At 34.9% G+C, this 22,503-nt stretch overlaps 1 protein-coding gene across 3 annotated transcripts in view; it reads right to left on the bottom strand.

The window, feature by feature from the left end:
• Positions 1–22,503, bottom strand: part of LOC150108169 (RB1-inducible coiled-coil protein 1-like) — a 611,254-nt gene that overhangs the window by 93,118 nt on the left and 495,633 nt on the right. For all 3 annotated transcript variants that reach the window (XM_090390625.1, XM_090390624.1, XM_090390626.1), the window contains 2 exons: positions 14,515–14,562; positions 1,297–1,346 (listed from right to left, as the gene is read on the bottom strand). In XM_090390625.1, coding sequence (XP_090246751.1) covers positions 1,297–1,346; positions 14,515–14,562 — 98 coding nt within the window. The remainder of the gene's footprint in view (positions 1–1,296; positions 1,347–14,514; positions 14,563–22,503) is intronic.

Here is a 22,503-nt window from a genome sequence, read left to right as displayed (position 1 = left end):
TTTCATTTTGAATACCATGGCTACATCTTCTTCCTGATTGTTATTATTGCCTGTATATAATATTTTGTCTGCGCGGTTAGCCTAGTGGCTTTGCGCTTCGCAACCATATGCCTGGGGAAGGAGTGTCCTAGGTTCGATTCCCGTCGGAGACGTGAGGAGTTGAAGGATTTTCCTCAGCCATAGCCAAGTTAGCCGGTCTTGGGCGCGGGCAGTAGGGTTTTTCCGCCAGTTTATCTGGTGTTTTTCATCCCGCAAGCAGGCAAACCGGCCCCGTGAACACACAGAGATACAGCCAAGAATACCTTGAGGCATAGGAGTGACCATTCTATCCTCGTATTTCGGTTACGAAATCCAAGCATGCTTGGATGGTTGTGGGCCTTAAAGGCCTGTTAAAGCCATTGGGATAGATATAATATTTTGCATTCGTTGCTTAGAAAGATTTCACCTGTTGTTGTCGTCTTTGTTTCAGTCATGCATATTATATTGATCTGATATTTATCCAATTCTTCTCTTAGTTTGATTTCTTTTCCATTGATGCTTCTTATGTTATGTGTAGCAATCTTGAACTCTGCTGATGTTGAGTTCGGATGTGTTCCAGTGGCTGAGTTTGTGCTGATTGCCCTGGTTCCCTGAAGAAAACAACAGGGTCCTTAACCGGGCAGTGCCCTACCTGGCATGGAATTCTATCATCTTGTACCATCATTTTTTAGATGACCAAATTGTAAATTTGGTCATCTAAATCCCAAATTCAGCCTATCCTGAATTTTCTAACATGGAAGTTGTAATTTGTAACATTTGAAAAATCTATCAATGTATTCAGGGAAATAAAGAGTCAGCTCATTATAATAGACTATTGGGGATTGTTCAACCTAAAATGTGTCACCTAAGGAAAAGCCTTCACTTAAATGGATGTTATTCTATTAATTCAGATGAACGGCTTATAGAAAGTGTATCTTCAAAAGCTTTTCTCTTGGCACCAAGTTATGTGCCCTTTCCAGATCTACAAATGTTAAATACTGATATTCCCAGGATTTCTCAACTATTTGTCTTAAACAACTGATCCTGACAATCCCTTCAGCCTGAACTTAGCTTATTTTTCTCCAAGTTTCCTTTTCACAATTTTTTTTTTAATCTCCTCTCAAATAAGCTTGCATAAAATTTAAAAGGAACATTCAGCAGAGAAATTTCTCTGTAATATTATTCAAAATAAGATTATTAATTTTTGATATTACATACTGATTACTTGATAAAATTATTCATTTCAAATATAGAAAAGAAAATATTAAAAGCACTTACGATAAAACAGATACTTTATCCCCAGAAGTAGTAGGTGTGGATATTTCCATCTAAAAAAAAGTAAGGAGATAATGATAAAAGGCATAAAGGCATGATGAAACATATACTTTTATACCTTTGAAAGGATATTTCAAAGACAGAAGGGTACTTTTACCTTCAAAATAGTTCTGAAAAATGTGAAACACAAACAATAACTGATAAATATTACAGATTAACATAGAAGCTAATTTTAATAAAGTAAATTGTACTTAACAAGAAATTATATTTTTGTCTTTATCCTTTAACCAAGTATGTATAAACTAACCTTTGCATGTGAAGTTCCTATAGTGGGAAAGACCTGGGTTTGATTCCTGTCAGTGACGTCAGGAACTTTTATCTGGTCTCTTTCAACTAAAGCTGAGTTAGCTGGTCTCATATGGAGGTAGGGAGTTTTTTTCACCTGGAAATTCGGGTTTTTCATCCCCCCCCCCCCCCCCCCAACAGGCAAACCAGCCCAGTACACACATGGATTACGCTCCAGCCATATGCTTGTCCCAAGCCCGGATAAAATTGGAGAGTTGGGGAAAGCAATGGTGAACTACCCTGTAAAACTCTCACCAGGAATACTTTGTGGGCAATGCGTACAAAGTCACCTACGGTGACTCTGTAGCATCGGTAACATCACAATTAGGATATCAGTATACAGAAGTAGATGACTTTACATCAAATTCCCTTGGTAGCCGTCCCATAATGTGTAGCACACTTCATTTTGGATGAGTATGTATGTTGTCATGATTATGGAAAGATTCACTAAATACATTGATTCCATTGATGAGATCTTAACAAAGGCTGAAATCAATCTATAGCGACCCCTTCCATAATGCATGATAACATATGCAGAGATACTGAGAGTGTGAGGTTATATTTTCCATATACAGAAAACTAAATTAAAGTTTCATTAGCTGAAAAATTCATATATCCATAAAAGAAAACAAAAATTTCTGAACCCAGGCATTAACATTATGTCACTTAATTATATTAGTGTATGCCAGTGGTGTTCAACCTTTTTCACTATGCGAGCTACTTTTCTATACTAAGTTATTCAGCTATCTACTCTCTTATAGATCACGTTCCCCCAACCTGATATCTGATTACGCACAACTATGCAGTTAAATGCACTCACTCACTTCGGAGGACCCACTTTCCCAGCCCTAAATACTTTAAAGAAACTAAAAACTTTATTTGTGAATTTAAAAATTTATTTATCACTTTTAATTACTTTAATACAACAAATAAAACAAAAATATTGGAATAAAATATTTATTTCTCTATTTTGGAAAACCAAAGTTAGAAAAAACAACAGATTGATTACAAACTCACAAGTTACAGGAAATGCTGGTTGATTAAAAAACAAGTTAATGGGAAATTTGGCATTGTTTGGACCTCACAATATTTTCATAGTCAGGTTGATATGAAGAAGTGGCCAATCACAGACAATCATCCAAATGATCATTTGTAATTTGATTTCTTAATTTATTTTTTATGACGTTCATATTTGAAAAAGCAGATTCTGACAAGTATGTCGATCCGAAACACAAAAGAATTTTTTGTGCAATATCAGTTAATAGTGGAAATTTTTCAAGTGTATATTTCCAAATGACTTCATTGTTTATTGATTTTAAATGTAAACTATTCTGAATGTTTATAATCTCAAGTACTACTTCAGCTTGGTTTATATCAAACAGCCCACTAATTTTATTTGAAATTTCTGTGATGTTCAAGTTTTCGTGAAATGGATTATTGATAAAAGGTACAATCATTTCAATTTTATTAAAATCTTTAAATCTTGAATTTATTTCTTCCTCAACTAATTCTATTTCACCAATAAATTCTTTTAAATCACAGCGAAGCATTTTTTGATTTTGTTCAAAAAAATTTTAATAAATATGGGAGATGTCTAAATTCACAATCATTTATATTTTTCTTCAATAAAAGTAAGTATTGTTGGAAACTTTTTATTGAACTTAACATGTCAATTAAATTTTTATCTCTACCTCATAACTCTAAATTTAAATTGCTTAATTTTGTACAGAAATCTACTAAAAATGATAAGTTTAACAACCATCTTTTATCACTCAATTGTGGATAAACATCTCCTTTTTCACCAAGAAAATTTTTTATATTGTTAATTAATACAAGAAATCTTTTTAAAAATTTACTTCTGCTGAGCCAGCAAACATTATTGTACAACAGAAGTTCCCTATTATCATCTGCCTGTAATTTAAATAACCACCATTGCAGGGCTTTTCCTCGAGCAGAATTTACAATTTTAAATGTAATATCCAAAACATCTTTTGTGTTTAATCTTTTACTACACAGTACTTGTTGGTGGATAATACAGTGGTACATTAAAATATCTGGATATTTGTCATCGTTTTTACATAATGAAATGAAGCCTGATTTAATACCTATCATTGTAGGAACACCATCAGTAGTAATAGACACAAGTTTAAAAAGTGGAAGTTTGTGTTGTTTCACAAATTTGTCAAATGCCAAAAAAATGTCTTCTCCCGTAGTCCTTCCCAATAATGGTACAATTTTAAAAAGTTCTTCTTTACTTGAATAGGCTTGAAATACCATGCGAATAAATACCATTAACTGAGCAGTATCAGTGAAGTCGTTTGATTCATCAAATTGTAATGAAAACGCAACACACTGGTGAATGTCTGACATTAATTGAGTATTCAGATCGGCACTTAAAATTTCAACTCTTCTCATAACCACTGTTCTGGAAAGTTGTAAATCTTTAATATTCGAAATGATTTCATTTTTATTTTTAAAATCAGAAAATAAAGATTCTGCTGCTGCAAGAAATGATTCTTTTATTAACTCTCCATCAGTAAAAGGCTTGTTTGCTTTTGCTAATAAATGACACACTTTCAAAGATGCAATAGTGGCTGATGTTGGTTTATTTATTACTTTCGAAATCATATTTTGTTGTCCAGAAATTCCTGCCTTTAAATTTATAATTTTTGATTCAGTATTTTGGGAAAATCTTCATCATATTTTGCATGTAGCGATCGAAAATGTCTCTCAATATTACCTTTTTTTGGAATTGCTACAAATGAATTACAAATCAAACAACAATACTTTCCATTTATCATTGTAAAGAAATAATCCATTTCCCATTCCTTGTGAAAATGATACATCTTCGATTTCTTTGATACACTCATGATTATCCTCAACTTAAAAAAAAAAAAAACTTTTAAATATTTTATTAAAATAAAAAATGTTTATAACTTATCAATTAGCAAACAAAATAATGGTAAATCCAACGATAAATTTAGAGCAACTGAAACTCAACGGAAATTCTAACAGTGGGTAGTGGGAAGTGTGTGATGTAGTTACGAGTAAACACGATTATAAACGAAACGCATACGATGTGCTTTGCTTATAATCATATTCACTTGGCTCGCTGTTTGACTTCCACTGATCCAAATTAATTCATTTACCCAGACTTATAAGAAAATTACTGATTTGACAATTTTAACGAAAAATAAATAAACAATAGCAATACACTTAAAGAGAATTAAAAAATAATACAAAATAATGATAAATAAAATATTATGTTTTCAGTTTCAATTAAATTTGTAAGTAAGGAGGAATAAACAAGAGATTGAAACAAAAATCGCTCCATGATCGACGGGTTGAACACCACTGGTGTATGCCATGCTCAAATAGAATTCAAATTGACAGTCAGTCACATATTGAAAGGCTTAGGTGTTGCTGATTATTCATACTGGTGCTTCACAGCATCAACAACACCAAAAGACAAAAAAATAAAGTTATTGAAACTTACTAACATTTCATTGGTTTTCTCCAACCATCTTCAGAGTACAAATTATAACTGTGAGAAGCACAAGGTACTAACTAAATCAATAGAAGCAATTCAAATGTAACTGAAATAGCACTAATGTCCTAACATGGCATCCTCTGTGGGTTGGATAACTATCAAGTTAATTTTGAGACATCCAACTACCTGATCTCAGGATGATTGTCTTCCAGGTATTTAGCAAATTCATTAACCATATTTGTTGATATTGGGGAAGGGATGCTTCATTGCTATTACATACAAGTCACAACCTATAGTGACTTGTATGTAATAGCGATGTTCTTATTCCATTTATTGCTATAATATTATTATTACCGGTGACTCCAAGGAGTCCTTAGACTCATAGAGGGAGGCCCTAAACATCATGTCCATCACAACTATTTGACATTCACACAGTATCTATCATACTTTGCCTTGAACTCATTTACTGTCATAGCACCCACAACAGACTCTAGCAGCTTATTCCACTCATTCACCACTCTAAAAGTAAAAAACCCAGCTCTAACAACCTTACTAACCACACTCTTGCCCAGCTTCCATGGATGTCCCCTAGTCCTCCCACCACCAGTCCTGTTCTCAAAAATATCCTCTGAATTAATCCTATAGAAACCCTTCAGCAATTTGAATGTCTCAATGATATCTCCCCTTTTCTGCCTATCAACCAATTTATGCAATCCACAAATCTTCAACCTGTTTTCATAAGGTTCATTCCATAGACCTTGGTCACTCACCTCTGGATCCTCTCAACCTCCTCCCCATCAAGAAGAAACCTAGGTGACCAGATCTGGGCACAGTAGTCGAGAAGGGGTCTTATCAAGGCTCGATACAGAGAAACAATAACTTGTTTATCTCTGCTTATCAAAGTATTCTTCAGCATTCAAGTGATTTGATGAGCTGATTTAGCCGCTTTTGCAATGTGCCCCTAAACTTCAACACCCTATCCACCAACACTCCCAAGTCCCTGGCCTCATTAATCTCCCGGAGTACAGTTCCACCAATGTGATATACTGCTGCTAATTTTTTCACCCCAAAATGCATAACCTTACATTTTGCCACATTAAATTGACATCCATTCTCCTTAGCCCAGACCTCCAATCTATCTAAATCATCCTACAAAATTTTGACATCTTCTGCATTCCCTATTGCCCTACCCAACTTTGCATCATCAGCGAACAAATGAACCATTCCTCTCAGTTCCTTCCCTATATCGTTAATGAACAAATTAAACAGCAGTGGTCCAAGAACAGAACCCTGCAGCACACCACTAGTCACAGGCCGTCTTTTGGACTCTACTCCTGAGTAAACGACCCTCTGGTATTTCTCCATCAACCACCCTCCTATCCATCTCACCAACCCTATATCCATTCCCATATGTTGCAGTTTACGGATTAGAATTCCATATGGTATCCTGTCAAAGGCCTTAACCAGGTCCAGCAGTATCACTGTAAACCCATTACCCCTATTCAGTTCAGCCTTCACTGTGTTATAAAACCTGAGCAAGTTACTGAGACATGATCTACCCTTCACAAAACCATGCTGTCCCCCATACAGTATCTCATTTTCATCAATCCATTCCTGTATTTTTCCCCTGATTACTTTCTCCAAGACCTTGACAATGATTCCTGATATGCTGATCGGTCGATAATTTGCAACAGTAGTCTTGGATCCTCCTTTATGCAGTGGAACTATTTTCCCCTCTTTCCACCCCTTCAGGACTAAATCAGATCCGAGACTCAGATTAAACAATATGGTCAAGGGCACTGACAATTCTTTAGCCGCTTCATGTAAGACTTGTGCTGGTATACCATCCAATCCCACAGATGTATTCACATTAAGATTCTGTAATAGACTATTCACCTCCACTTCATTCACGACAAAAAAACAACAACATATTAGTAAGTTTCAATAAATTAATTCAATTTTTTTTTTTTTTTTTTTTTTTTTTTTTTTTTTTGTCTGTTGGTGTTGACAATACCATCACAGCTTATCAGTTACCTACTTAGCTAACAGGATCAACAAGCAGTTCAAAGGAATATGAACTTAAAGATGAAATTATATTTTATTTAGTATAGTGATTTATTTATGGACATGCAATTAGTACTTGTGATATTAGTTGTGAATAATTCAGTGATGTATACTGCTCAAAACAATTAGGGGATATTTTGGTTTCTTGTAAATTATAAAGTTATAAAAATAATTTAAAAATATAACACAATTTGTAATAAATATCGATTATTTGAATTTATAATTAATTTATAATCCTTTCCATAAATAAGAAATATTTATTCATGTATAAAGTATCCAATAGTTATAATTATTTACAGAAATTTATAATTATCTGACAGAAACTAAAATATTCCCTAATTGTTTTGAGCAGTGTATATTAATGTTAACCAGTTGAAAGGAAAGAGAGAGTCATCTTTTGTAACTTGGAGGAACATGATTTCCTTTCATTGCTGGCTTTTGTAGACCAACCTATTTGCTATGATTTCCAAATTAGTAACAAGGAAGCTACTTCCTTGTTACTAATTTGGAAAATAATAATGAACCAATTTAAGAAATATGAATTCCCCCCCCCCCCCCAGGAGTAAACACATATGAAGGATCAGCAGGATACCATTTGAAAGGCTTATGTGGAATGAGGACATGATGAAATTGTAATGCTGATATTAAATCACATGGAACAACTTGATAGTAAAATAGTTATTCAGACATTCAACTTCTTCTTGCTCAGTCTCCTATGTCTGAAGACTCATGACCCTAACCACAATACCTCTCCTTTTCTTTCTGTCTTTTGTTGCGGCAGTAGCCAACTACAAAGTAAGTCCAGTGATCTTTTTAATCTGGTCCAACTATCTTGGTCTCCTCTTTTCCTTTATTCCTTCCACTTTGCCCTGGATAATAAGTTTTTCCAGGTTGTCATTTTCACATCTTGAAATGTGACCAAAATATTTGACAATTCTTTCATTTACAATGTCATGACATTCAACTAGTTCCAGGAAATAAATGTTTCACATTATCAGGAGATACAGTGAATAACATAAAAAATTAAGCTACAAACAAGCAACAACCACAACACAATGCAAATATTTGAAAAAAGAGATTAACAGTGGAATGTGTGCTTGTACTATGCAGACACCTGATGACTGGTAGCATTATGTGAGGTGTTGGCTTCCACGTGTGCTAGGTGATTTATGAGAGAGAATCATATTTGATGTAATATTATAACCTGATACTTGTTGCATTGTTGTGGATATTTTATCATTTCTACTGACTCTTCGAATGCTCCTGAGTAAAAACTGTAATCTATGTGTATCATTTCAGTTTGCTGCTACAATACTTCATTTGGTTTCCAATCCTGATTTGCATTTCCTTTTTTATTTTCTGGATGATTTCAAAAAGATTATTACTATTATTATTATTTATATAGTTACTCCATGGAGTCAAAAGACTCATCACAGGAGACCCACTCTATCAAAGAGTGTTCTCTTTGATAGAGTGGGTGGTGTTTGAGCACCCCAACAGTGAATAGGTTTAAGGAGCTCAAACACCACCTCTGGCAATCCATTTCACTCAGTAACCTGTAAGTAACCTTGTTTTCCCCTTACTCCCCATGTATCAAAAAATTGTTGGAAGTTGTCAGGTCCACACACCCTTATTAACCACACCTGACAACTTCCAACAATTCTTCCAACAATGTGGCCGAATCATAGCCTTATAAAGAGGGATAATAACCTCCCTATCTTTACTTGTCAATGTGTTCTCCAGCATCCAAATAATCCTCTGATGTATTTTGCCAACTCTTGCAATATGTCCTCTGAATTTCAAATCTCTATCAATCACTCCCAGATTCCTGGTCTCATCAATTTCCTGTAAACTAGTACCATCAATATGATACGAAGTGTGTAATCTTTTCATCCCAAAGTGCATTACCTTGCACTTTATAACACTGAATTGACACCATTGTCCTTTGAACATACTGCCAATTTATTTAAATCATCGTGTAATATATCTACATCACCTTTATCAACTAATGACCTCTCTAGTTTTGCATCATCGACAAATAACTGCATATCTCCCTTCAAATCTTCTGCTATATCATTAATATACAAATTAAAGGATAGTAGTAGTACAGAGCCCAGGGGCGCTCCACTAATCACCTTAATTCCACTCCACCATATACCATCTTCTGATGTCTGTCTATCAGCCCCCACCATTCATGCCACCAACCTCATATCCATTCTCCTCACATGGGATTTAAGTAACAGTGCAAAATGTTTACAAGGACACTGAAGCCTATGTTTTTTTACAAGCTAATAGAGTTGCAAATCTGACTTCAAAGCAGGGTGTGCATGTCTAAGACCCAGGTTAGCCTAATTTATCTGTGAAGAAGCATATGGAAGAGTTAGTGCAACCAGAAACAGTTCTTCATTGGCTTTGTCAATGAAGAACTGTTCAGGCAGGCATGGAATTAAACCTGCAGTGTCTAAAAGGTAGTGTAAGTCCAAACATAACTCCCACCACCACCACAATAAAAAAAAAAACTCCACCTTAATTAAAAATTATTCTTGTATATTCTAGTATATAAAAATCTAGATGACTCTCTAAACAGCAGGTCTACTGGAAACTAGTGCAAACAGAAAGATCTCTCCATATCACCTCCCACCATCTGGTCCAAAAGAAAGGAATGATTTTAGTTCTTGGGTTTCCAGTTATTGGATAAGGATCTCTAAAAACAAGAAATTGGCCATATAGCAGGAACTCCAGTCCTCAATATACATACATACATACATATGTTATATGTTAAAGATACCAAGCTATTTTAAACCTGGTTTTACTCCATTTCCCAAGTAAGCAAACAGACAAGTCAAGTTTGTGCCTGCAAGTCTAGCCGACCCTGCACATAGTGCAAGACCAAGGAAACTCAAGGTAAAAGTAGAATAAGCCCTGATCACTAATCTTAATATTTACCCTTAATGCAAAGCACATCTAGAGGAGATGTATGATGTATGATGAGATGGAGGAGATGTATGATGCTTTGTATTAAAGGCAAGGGGCCACTACCCAGACCGGTTTCGACCTTTATTGAGGTCTCATCAGTGGGAGCCAGGCTAGAAATACCAAGATTTTAGAAATACAGAGCTTATAAGTATTTTACCAGAACAAGTTACCATAAGGTGTTTTAACCTTATTAAATAAAAATCTCAGGAGGAGATATAAACGTAGAAAGTATTTTACCTTGGGTAGTATTTTACCGGTTTCGACCTTTATTGAGGTCTCATCAGTGGGAGCCAGGCTAGAAATACCAAGATTTTATAAATGTTAAAGATACCAAGCTATTTTAAACCTGGTTTTACTCCATTTCCCAAGTAAACAAACAGACAAACAAGTCAAGTTTGCACCTGCAAGTGTTGCAAGTCTAGCTGACCCTGCACGTAGTGCAAGACTAAGGCAACTCATGGTAAAAGTAGAATATGGTAACTTGTTCTGGTAAAATACTTATAAGCTCTGTATTACTAAAATCTTGGTATTTCTAGCTTCCACTGATGAGACCTCAATAAAGGTCGAAACTGGTCTGGGTAGTGGCCCCTTACCTTTAATACAAAGCATCATACATCTCCTCCAGGAGATGTGCTTTGCATTAAGTGTAAATATTAAGATTAGTGATCAAAGCTTATTCTACTTTTACCATGAGTTGCCTTGGTCTTGCACTATGTGCAGGGTCAGCTAGACTTGCAACACTTGCAGGTGCAAACTTGACCTGTTTGTCTGTTTGCCTACTTGGGAAATGGAGTAAAACCAGGTTTAAAATAGCTTGGTATCTTTAACATTTATTATACCCAAGGTAAAATACTTTCTACATACATACACACACACACATATATATATATATATATATTAAAATTTATAATTTAGAAACATTTCTGACTGCAGCTAGAATGGAGTCACAAGGTACTGTATCCAACTCTTTGTTTTAATATATGCTGGACAATGATCCAAACAATGAGTGGGAAACTCCTTCACCTATTACAAACCAAATCATCTCTGACAAAGCTTATTTTTAATTTTATTCATTTGAGGTGCTTATTTTTTATTTTTTTATGTGAAGTTTTTATATATTTAGCAAATCCTAGCTTATTAAAAGATCTACTATAATCTTCATTTGTTTTATATTACAGTTGGTTTGCACAGTCATTTCAAGTCAGCCTGGCATGTCAACTATCAATGTGTACTTTTCAATATGAAGTTCCTATTAAGAGTTCACTTAGAAGCCTCTAATCTGATCTGAGCAAGTGTGAAGTAAAAACTTTATTCTAAAATGCTATTTTGTTAATACACTGCATGATCATTATCATGTATATCGTAATGTTTAGAGAATCATTGCAGTAAAATTATGGAAACTGCTATGTCTTAAGAGTAAGAGCTTTGATTTCCTGATATTTCAAGTTTCATATTAAGGTCATTATCTGAAGTATATACATATATATGTACAGAGAAACAAGATACAATTCAAACATTATGCCAGAGTTTCACTTATTTGATCAATCATTAGCCTGGATTCTGGTGAAGGAAAAAAAAAAAACTACATCAAAGCTACATTCCCTGTTTTAACATGGTCATATATGAAATTCTTATTAACCTTTAATGATACAGCATTAAGGATGGTCTAATCAGGATTTAAATTAAGGGTTAAAGCATGTTGTTAACTAAGGTCCTGGGATACTACAGTCCTAATTAAACAACCAATTACACAATAACCACGGTAATTAATTTTAATGAAAGCACAGATATTTCATACTGAAAATAACAGTACATCATCAGTGTACATATTCACTGTCCTGCCTATAAATTTAGTGTAATTTATTGTGATAGATTTAGTGTAATAAAGATTACACTAAATCTATCACCATCCCCTACATCCGGGGCACCTCTGAGAAAATAACCGATATCCTCAAAAAATATGACCTGACTTTGTGTCATATACCATATAAAAAGTTGGCATCCCTTATCCGCTCTACCAAAGACCAACCACTCTCCCTAGACCCACCTGGTGTATACCAGGTCCCTTGCAGCTGTAAATTGTCCTACTTTGGCCAAACAGGCAGGACAGCGAATATCAGGATTTCAGAACACAAAGACTACATTTGGTTTCACCAGTACAGCCACTCTGGGCTGGCAGACCATGCCTTAGATACCCACCATAGAATTCGTTGGAAGAAAACTAAAATAATACACTGCAGCAAGTTCAAGTACGAAAAGTTTGACGTTCCAAACCTCAACAAATTTGGATGCATGAAACTACCCCAAATTTGGGAAGCCTACATTATGAGAACTTCAGCTCAACGGCCAAGACAACCCAATTAGCCCAGTAGGGGGGCACCATTAGGACTTTAGGAACAATATTAGTTTCTTGCCTTCTTCCTCATTTGCTTTTGTTAGTGCTGTGTGCACATACCATATTTGTATGTTCCTGAAGATTGCCGAAATATTGAAGGTATTCATTAAAGTTTGCTTTAATTAATATCCGTTATATGCATTGTTAATTCCTTAAGCTAATTACCAGTTATGTATGACCAACGTATAAGCCTTGCTACAAGAACCTGGCAAAGAACACATGTTTTGTTAATCTTTCCTCTTCCATTCTGTTTAAGTGACCATTCCACCTGATATTAGCTTTATTAACACATTCCTAAATGCTAACAACGGCAAGTTCTTTCCTAATATCCTCATTTTTAATGTGATACTGCCATTGATGCCATTTGTTCACCCCACTAATCTTTCTCAGAATCTCATATCTGAGGTCTCTAGTGTTTGATCAAGTGTTTTATTTCTAACCCACTGTCAGATCCATAAGTTAAAATTGGTTTGAACACTGTCTTGTATACAGCTAATTTAGTATTTTGAGTAATTTATTTCTTAATCTATATAAATTTATTTAGCTGATTTCCTATCATACCAGCTTTACTAATTTTGTTGTCTATTTTCATATTTAATTTGTCATCTTCACTAAAATTTGTGCCTAAATAGTTAAAATGTTTTACTTGTTCTGTAAATTCACCATTCAGCATGCAGATTTTTGTACCAAATTTATTTCCTTCATAATGTTATCCATATAGATAATGAATAACAGTGGAGATAATGTACACCATTGTGACTTTTTTTTTTAATGAAGTTTTCTTTGTTGCTTTCTTCCAATTAATGAAACAATCAGGGGGAGAATAAGCTCAATTTCAGCTCCAAAAAGATTCATATAAAAAGTGTAAGTCACCTTACTGTACTCAGCTCATGAGTCACTTAAAGTTTGAGAATGCTAGCAATCAAGGCTGCTTATCTATCAGAACAGAAGTAAATATCTCAGTACTTCCTAATGGTAAAAAACATTCTCAGCACTAAGTTTAGAAATACTACAGCTTGGCCAATTATTCCTTCTAGTTCTTTGATTTCAACTACCTTACTTATCCATTCTTGCTTTGGTGGAAAACCGATTACAAAGGGGTTTATCAAAGGAAAAAAAGTAATGTTATCACAGTGTCACTAAACAGTCCTAAAGTGGACATTTCCTCAACCATTCTGGTCATGATATGTAAATATACCTCTCACTGTGGTATATTTACATGAATGTGAGATTTTGAAATGTGAGTAACAATTTACTTGCATCTAGGCAACTTAGATGTGAGTAAATCAAACACAATGCTAAACGTAGCTCCCCAGGCTTAACATTACTGGAATAATCAATGCAAGGTGTAAGGGAAGGTGTGGAATGAAGAGGATATTGCAGTTTATGTATGCTGATGCCAGAAGTATTTAAAATAAAGGTAAAGCATTTTTGGTTGTTTTTACTTAATTTTATTTCATGCCAGAAAAATATCATATGCAGAATAAGATATTCTGCACAAGCCTACCTATAGCATAATTCTGGAGAACAATTAGATCAAAATTATCAAAGAGCATACCTAAACAAGATGAGGATTACCAACAGAAACTTCATAGTTGAAAACATTTTAAAAAAGTAGTCTTATTCACACAACAACACATTAACAGAGCTGAGGATGAAAAGTTAGTTTTAACATATAAACTTGTAAGCAGCTGTAATGCAGTGTAGAAATATTGAGGCTTTAATTATTTATTTATGGTTATTTTAATTTTTATAATTTCACATTTTACATATATATATATATATACATTCTTATCAAATGTGAAAAATTTTAATTAATACATTTTTTGATTAATGGTATTATAAAACTAGTTCACACAAGCCTTAATTAGATAGTTTAGCTTAGATAAAAGTCTAAACAATACAAAAAATAAGATTACAAATAATTCAGCAAAATTAAAATTTAACATACCAGTCTGTGTTCCAATTTATTAACTTGTGCTACTTTTGCTTGCAGTTTCTATATTTAAAGAGCAATGATGTCAGGATACACTTATTTATTTACATATCAAGACAAACAGAAAAATGAATACCTATTTATAAATATTTATTAATTCATACAATAATAATCATCGGCAAATTCCTGATATGTATCCTCAAGAGTGTACAGGATACTATGGTAGTACTAAATGAAAGTTCACATTATTACTAACTCCCTATTGAAAATTTTCTTCCAAATTTGTCTGTTATTTGGCAGGACTTCAACACTGTCAGATCTTATATTTTGGTCTTCTCATGATCTACTCAAACATCTACTCCTTCCTAGATTCTTCTTCTGGGTCTTTTTCCTGCCATACTTACATGAAATGTCCATTTTGCTAACAATTCCTCTCCCACCAGGGAGATTAGCTCTGGTTCCACATTTCAGAATTAATAATATCAATTCCTTCCTAATATCTTCATTTTTACGATGATTCTGCCACTGATGCCATCTGTTACTTCCTCTACTTTTCTCAGAACTCTCATATCTGCAGTCTCCACTGTTTAATTTTCTAACCTAGCTATCAGATGCATAAGTTAAAATTGGTTTCAACAATGTTTAGTTTACTGGATGCTTAATGTTTTGGCTAATTTCTCTCTTATTCTATATATATTTATTCAGATGAATCCCTTGCTATACCAGCTTACTAAACAAGTTGTCCATTTCCATACTAAATTTACTATCCACTAAAATTTGGGCCAAGCCCAGTTGACAACTTTTATGTTCCCCTGTTTCCATAGTCTTTTTATTGTTGATTTTTATACCAAATTTTTACAGTAGTTATTCAATTTGTTAAAGAATCCTGCTGACTTATACTAGATTTATTTAAGAGCATACCATTATCTGCATAAGGTAAAGAGCTGATTTGATTATCTCTAACTTTATCAGGCACAATGCCAATTTCCTTCATAACATGATCCATATTTGGTCACCTGGTTTTGAAGGACAAAGAGATGTTTGAAAGGGTCCAGAGGTGACTGACTAAGGTAGTTTCTAGCCTCTGGAATGTCGAGTATGAAGAAAGATTGAATTGAGAAGATGCAACTTGCAGAGCCTAGTAGACAGGAGGAAGAGTGGAGATATGATAGAGACTTACATGCTAGTAAGGGGTTGTTATAGGATCAATGCTGGAGAGGTTCTACAGAAAATAGTGGGAGATCAGGGGAGAACCAGAGGTCATCCCTGGAAAATGTATAAAGAGGGTGTGAATAGGGGAGTGAGAGGCAGGTTTTTTTTCAAGCAGAGTTGTGAATGATTGGAATGCCTTGCCTGAGAGTGTGGTGTCTGCAGAGAATTTGAGTGTGTTTAAAGCACGGTATGATGAGCTGTGTGTATGATAAAAGGACCTCCCAGATGAGTCTTTGTCTCCATGGGGTCTTGGGTAATAATAATAATATAAATGAGGCGTAACAGTGGAAAGAGTAAGCGCCCTATCCCACTGATATATCACATACCTGATTTTACATCAAGCCACCTTCCTGTACCTCATTCAATAAAAACTTATTATTTACAACTCAAATATAGACTATGCATTTCTCAATATTATGTCTCACATACGCCATATAACTGTAATATTTCTGAACAGCTTTTCTCTTGGCACCTTGTCATCATGTTTTTTTTTCAGATTTATAAAACTTAAATACAGATTCTTCTTATATTTACATGAGTTTCAAACTATTTGTCTTAAAGTCAAAATCAGATCCTCACAGCTTCTATTTTGCCAAAACTCAGATTATTCTTCTCCAAGTTTAACTTCCACAATTTTTCTTAGCTCTTCGAAGTTATGCTTGCATCAATCTTACTGGAACACACAGTAGGGAAATTTCTCTGTGTGTTCTGGAAAATTGCCTGGAACTTTGCATTCAATGTGTCAGCTGACGAATGACAGTTTTTAAGTATTAACCTTCATAGCACCCTATGGTCACATTCAATGAGTGTGGTGGGTTGTTCACTGCAGATAGCACTTGCAGTTGACTCTCTGTGCCTCATGAGATGGCCCAGTTTAGTGGATATATAGTAAAAAACCTTCTCGTGAACCTCAGTTCTGAATGATTTATGCAGATTTGTGTTCCAATTGATGTTAGAACTCCACATTTAACATGTCTGCTGATGAATGGTGGTTTTGCATATTATCCTTTGTAGCAACCTATGGTCATATCTGGTGAGTGTAGTGGGTCATCCACTGCAGGCAGCAGTTGCAGTTGACTCCATGCACCTCCATTTTAATATGGTATCACTGATTGTTGACATGAGATGGTCCAATTTGTCAACAGTTTCCCGAACAGGTAGGCCTGTGACACGGCATCCTATTGCAATGCCTTTTTCAAACTCTGTCCATTCCCTTCTCACAGCCATTTCACCCAGACATAGTTGCACTGACTTGGGAGCATCATATTTCTCCAATTTATACAGGCTACAAACACATGACTCATTATTTGGCATGATGCACCTTGCCCATGGGGATGTTTGTTGGCTTCTTTCCAAGCACTGTGTGTGTGTGTGTGTGTGTGTGTGTGTGTGTGTACATACACACATCACATTAAACGTAGTATCAAAACTGGAGATGTTAATCTCAGTTCTTGACATTATGTAGATGGTGATATCCTACAGAAAATCTATTACAAGTTTGCAGGATTCCTTAACTAAATTGAATAACTGACATAACAAATACAGCATGAAAATCAGCAGTAAAAGACAGAGACTATGAAATTAAGCCAAACTTTTTTTTAAACTGAATTATGAAGGGAGAATCTATAAAACAACAAGCAAAACATTTCAGCTATTTAGGCATAAATGTTTAGTGACCATGGCAAATTAAATATGGAAATAGATACTAGAATAAATAAAGCTGGTACTGAGAGGAGACAACTGAATTAATTTATAGGTAATAAGAGAGAAATTAGTCAAAACACTAGCAGCATACACTACAGTTTTCAAATTAATTTTAACTTATCAATCTGAGAGCAAGATTAAAAATATAACAATATTGGAATAATACTGTGAGTGTGCATAACAATAACAACAACTATTAAATGGAAGAAAACTCACATCTATAGAATTTTCAAGTTCGGCATCCCATCTAAGCCACCTTTCATTATTCTAGTTGCTATGCTACTACTTAATTTTCGCCTATGAAACTTAGGCAAAAATTTTACAAATAAATAAGTTGTAATGGGAGTTTTCTTGTTTTATAGTTGTTGTTATTAGAAATATAAAACTTGATCAAAGGCTGACCACAGACAGCTCTGAGAAACATTAAGGTAGTGAACAGATGGCTTTGCTAGCAGAATCATATTAAAAATGAAGGATGTTTACACTATTGGCATTCAAAAATGTGTGAGAAGAGTTAATTTCAGGTGATATGGTCACTTAAAAGAATAGGAGAGGCAAGATTACCACAGGTGGTGTTTGATGCAAAGATGGTATGAAAAAGATTCAGAGGAAGACCAAGGTCTAGGTGGCTGATACAGTAATACAGTAAGAGGATTCTGAAAAGACCAAAGCAATAGGTCTGATATTACTGGAGTCCTGGTAGATAATTAAAAGAAATAATTTGGAGGAAAAATGTCTATAGAAAGTTAGTAATTGTAAATTTATCATGTAATACTATAATACAGTGATCGTAAAGTCGTGCAACCCAGAAATGACACATATCTGTTTTGAGGTTAATTACAAGCATATGAAAAATGAAACAGCTACAAATACAGGTTTTAAGTAGACCTTTATAACAGAAGAAGAATAGGAAGTTCATTATAACATATGTTGAAAGTGGTCACTTTCATGAATTCAAATTTGTGCTCTTTTTACCAGGTTTGATGCCATCTTGTGAAGCACCCGCACACTGGTCTTTTCAATCACTGTTGAAATGTTCATTTTTAGTTCATCCAGTGTGTGAGGATTATTCTGATAAACAAGACCTTTGAGATACCCTCAAAGGAAAAAATCTGGTGGTGATCTTGGAGACTACAATTCTTTCGAGGAGATGAGATGGTCACTGAAAAATTCTTGCAAAAAATGTATGGTACTATTCAACGTATAGCACTGTCTTCATGGAACCAACAATGGCGTTCACTGACATCAAGGAATGCCACAAACTGTGTGATGATGTCTTGGTAGATGGAACTATTCACTGTCGTTTCAAAGAAAATGAGTCCCACTATACAACGCTGTGATATCACACACCAAACTCCCATTTTTTAAGAATGCAAAACTTTTTTCATGAAAAGCATGTGGATTTTCACACGAATCCTATTGTTTTGACTATTCACATACCCAGTAAGGTGAAACCAGGCCTCATCACTGAAGAAAACTGTATCAAGCATCTCTATACTACGTTCTTCAACAAATGAGTGTAACCATCTTCAGAAGATTTTTGGTTGCCTTTACCTGGGTCCTTCAGTGGACTGGATGCGTAAGTGATATAGATGAAGGTAAGCGATAACGATCTTGCAGCTTTCTGAGCACTACTGTATGACATTGATGAATGCATGGCAAATTTCCTGGGACTTTTTGTTGGGGACCACTGCAATGCTCTCTTTACCTCGTCTGTTTTCTCATCAGTCAAAATGGAGGGTCTTCCAGAGCAATTCTTATCTATAACAGATCCAGTTTCTTAAAAATGCTGCACAAATCTCATTATCGTTGACTTCTGAGGGACTGCTGTACCCAGATATTTCTCAAAAAATTCTCAGCAACACACGTATAAGAACAATTAGCAAAATAACTTTCCAAAATGAAAACTCATTGCAGCTGGCAATGAGTTGTCATTTTCGAGTTTCCAAAAAAAGGGAGACAAAGTAAACTATAAATTATTATCCCATTGCTTTCACCTTATTTCTTTGAAAACTAGAACACAATAATGAACAATCAACACCTACCAACAGACTTACAATTAATTACTGATCACCAATATTGAGAGGTTGCAGGATAGATGGTGCAAGCCTGACATGGAGGAATGCTGTCTAGCTTGATGCAGGTAATGTTGTTAAAACTCATGCCAACAGACTCTTTTAACACACATACCAATGTACAAAAAAGTTGTTGTTGTTGTTGTTTTTTCAAGGAATGGTATGATAGACTTTGTTTTTTCTAGGATGGGCTTCCCATGATGAGTCTTTTGACTCCATGGAGGCCTGAATCATCATCATCATCATAATAATAATATGGATTTCTGTAATTACATATAGCAGTGAAACTTGAAACTTAACTCAAAATATGATTCACAAATCGCAAGTTACCCATCGAAGAAGGAACATGCTTGGTGTGACGAATACAGAATATCCTCCCATTTGATAAGATCAATGATTAATTAGTTCTTCTTATTCCAAAAACATTATTATTTCTATTATATTATTATTATTAACATTATCTTAATATAGTACAACGATTTAATTTTAAAAAAGCTAACTGGAAGGGTTTCATGGAAGATCTTGACTGCTCCATAGGGCCAGTCCCTCCAAACCTTCAAGAGTATCCAATTCATAAAAATAATGAGGAAAATCTCCACAAACACATCCCTCAAGGATGCTGTACAAACTACATTCCAGGTCTTTCTAGTGATATACAAGCCCAGTATACTCATTACAACTTTACAACACCAACCCCTTCTCAGAAGAGACTATCCATACAGGAGAAAAGGCATTCCTCATGGAAAAAAGAAATAGAAGTCCTTGATATGACTCATAGTAGCAGAAAGGCATGGAACTTTATCAACAGAATTAGGAAAGATTACACTAAGCCATATGAGCATCCACAGGTAATCAAATAACAGCTAGTCAAATTGCTCATCAGCTGCTGCTGAATGGAAATTTCCCTAAAAAGCAGTCAAAAAATAAAATATTTAGAACCCCAACTGAGGAACAAAGTATGATTAACTCAGATTTCATGAACACTGAACTAGACACTGCCATAAACCTATTAAAACATAGAAAATCTGCAGGCCTTGATGATATCTGTAACGAACAAATAACATTTTGGATCCAGGACTAAAGAGTGGTTATTGAACCTATACAACAATCGGCTCAATAACCCTAAGGATATCAACTATCTGGAGGAATGCTAAAGTGGTGGCCTTTCTGAAACCAGGGAAAACTCAAATTACAGACCTATATGACTACTCAGCAACCCCTTTAAACTCTATGAATGATTAATTTTGAATGGGCTACAATCCCTAATCAAATCCCATCTTATTGCTGAGCAGGCTGGTTTTAGACCAAGCAAATCCTGTACATCACAAATTCTCAACCTCACTCAATATATAGAAAATGGTTATGAGCAAAAACTAGCCACAGGAGCAGTCTTTGTGGACCTAACTGCAGCAAATGATACCATAAACCCTGATTCTTAACCAGTGGGCTGCAGCTCCCCCCCCCTAGGGGGCTACAGAAAATTTATAGAACATTTCTAATTTTTAAGATTTTAAAATCTCTTTAAATAATTATTTTTTGCTCTTTATTTTACTTTGTTTCAAACTTGTATCGTTTTGCATTAGTAATCTGAATTATGTAGTTTAATGCAGTAGTTTCTTTTGTGGTGGTGCCACAAGTCGACTTTTCGCTGCTGGTAATACTGCAAGTCATGACATCTGCCTACTGGATGTGTGAACGTATGATAGAAGTGATTCTTTAAAGTTTTAAACAATACTAGTATGAATGCATAGAACTTAATGTTGTTAATTGCTACTTGAGTACGATTACTTTTCGAAACTTTCAGTGCTGTAATACTGATTTGTTATTTCTTAAAATTTATTCATTATAAAATGAACAAAGACATTATCTGATTTCCTAAATCAAATAAATTTCCTAAAGTTTTTACACTAATATTTAAGTAAAGTTGATTTCTGTTTTCTGATTTTTTCAAATTTACTACAGAAAATATACGGAATAACTAGAGACTATTGCCTTGTCCTCCTGATCCAATCACTCTTGGAAAACAGATACTCTTTTTGTGGACCTGGAAGGTAGGAAGAGTCGCTGGCATCCCTAAAAAACGACCCCCCCCCCCAAGGGAAGTGTGTTATCACCATTACTTTTCAACATTTACATCAATGATCTCCCCATCTTTCCAGGAACTAGAAATTTTATCTATGCTGATGACCTTGCCATAGCTACTCAATCAAAAAATTTCCAGTCCATTTAAACTACTATATCACTTGCCTTAAATAGTCTAACCACATGTTATAGCAGTAATCAATTAAAACCAAACCCCAAAGGCTCTATCTATCTCGATCGCACTCTTTTATATAAAACACACACATAAAAAAAAACAAAGGCAAAAGTTAATGCAAGCAATAATATACTAAGAAAGCTTACTTCCTCCAAATGGGGTGCTGATCCTAGCACACTGAGATCTTTTGCCTTGGCCATTTACTATTCTTCTACTGAATATGTCTGCCCTGTATGGGCCAGATCCTGACATGCTGAAAAACTTGACCCAGCATTGAATGAAAGCTGCTGCTTAATTACAGGATGCCTGAAACCAACACCACTAAGAGACTTGTATACTTTGGCTGGTATTGCACCCCCTTCAATTCAAAGATCTCATTCTCAGCTGACAAAAGAAGCAGACAAATGAACGATGAGTGTTCCACTATTTGGCCAGACTACAGTACCACAAAGACTAAGATCCTGACATAGCTTCCTAGCAACCGTTGAACCACCTAAAAACCCTCCAGAAACAAGACTTCAAAAATGGTTTGCACTATACTGAGAACAATACTAGTATTTCAACAGCCGAACATCTTCCACGTGGTGCTCACTTTGACTAGAATACTTAGAAAAGCCTCAACAGACTATGAACGACAGGACACTGTAAACAAAACCTCATCAAATGGGGCTACCTCATTGGACCAGATAATTGTGAGTGTGGGACAACCCAGTCCATTGAATTACCTTCTTTCTTGCCCCTTCTTCAATCACCTTG

The sequence above is a fragment of the Typopeltis vanoorti genome, chromosome 3 (genome assembly GCF_054136105.1).
Source record: "Typopeltis vanoorti isolate ZY-2024b chromosome 3, IOZ_Tvanoo_1.0, whole genome shotgun sequence".
Lineage (NCBI taxonomy): Eukaryota > Metazoa > Arthropoda > Arachnida > Uropygi > Thelyphonidae > Typopeltis > Typopeltis vanoorti.
This window is presented reverse-complemented; position numbering and strand designations above follow the sequence as displayed.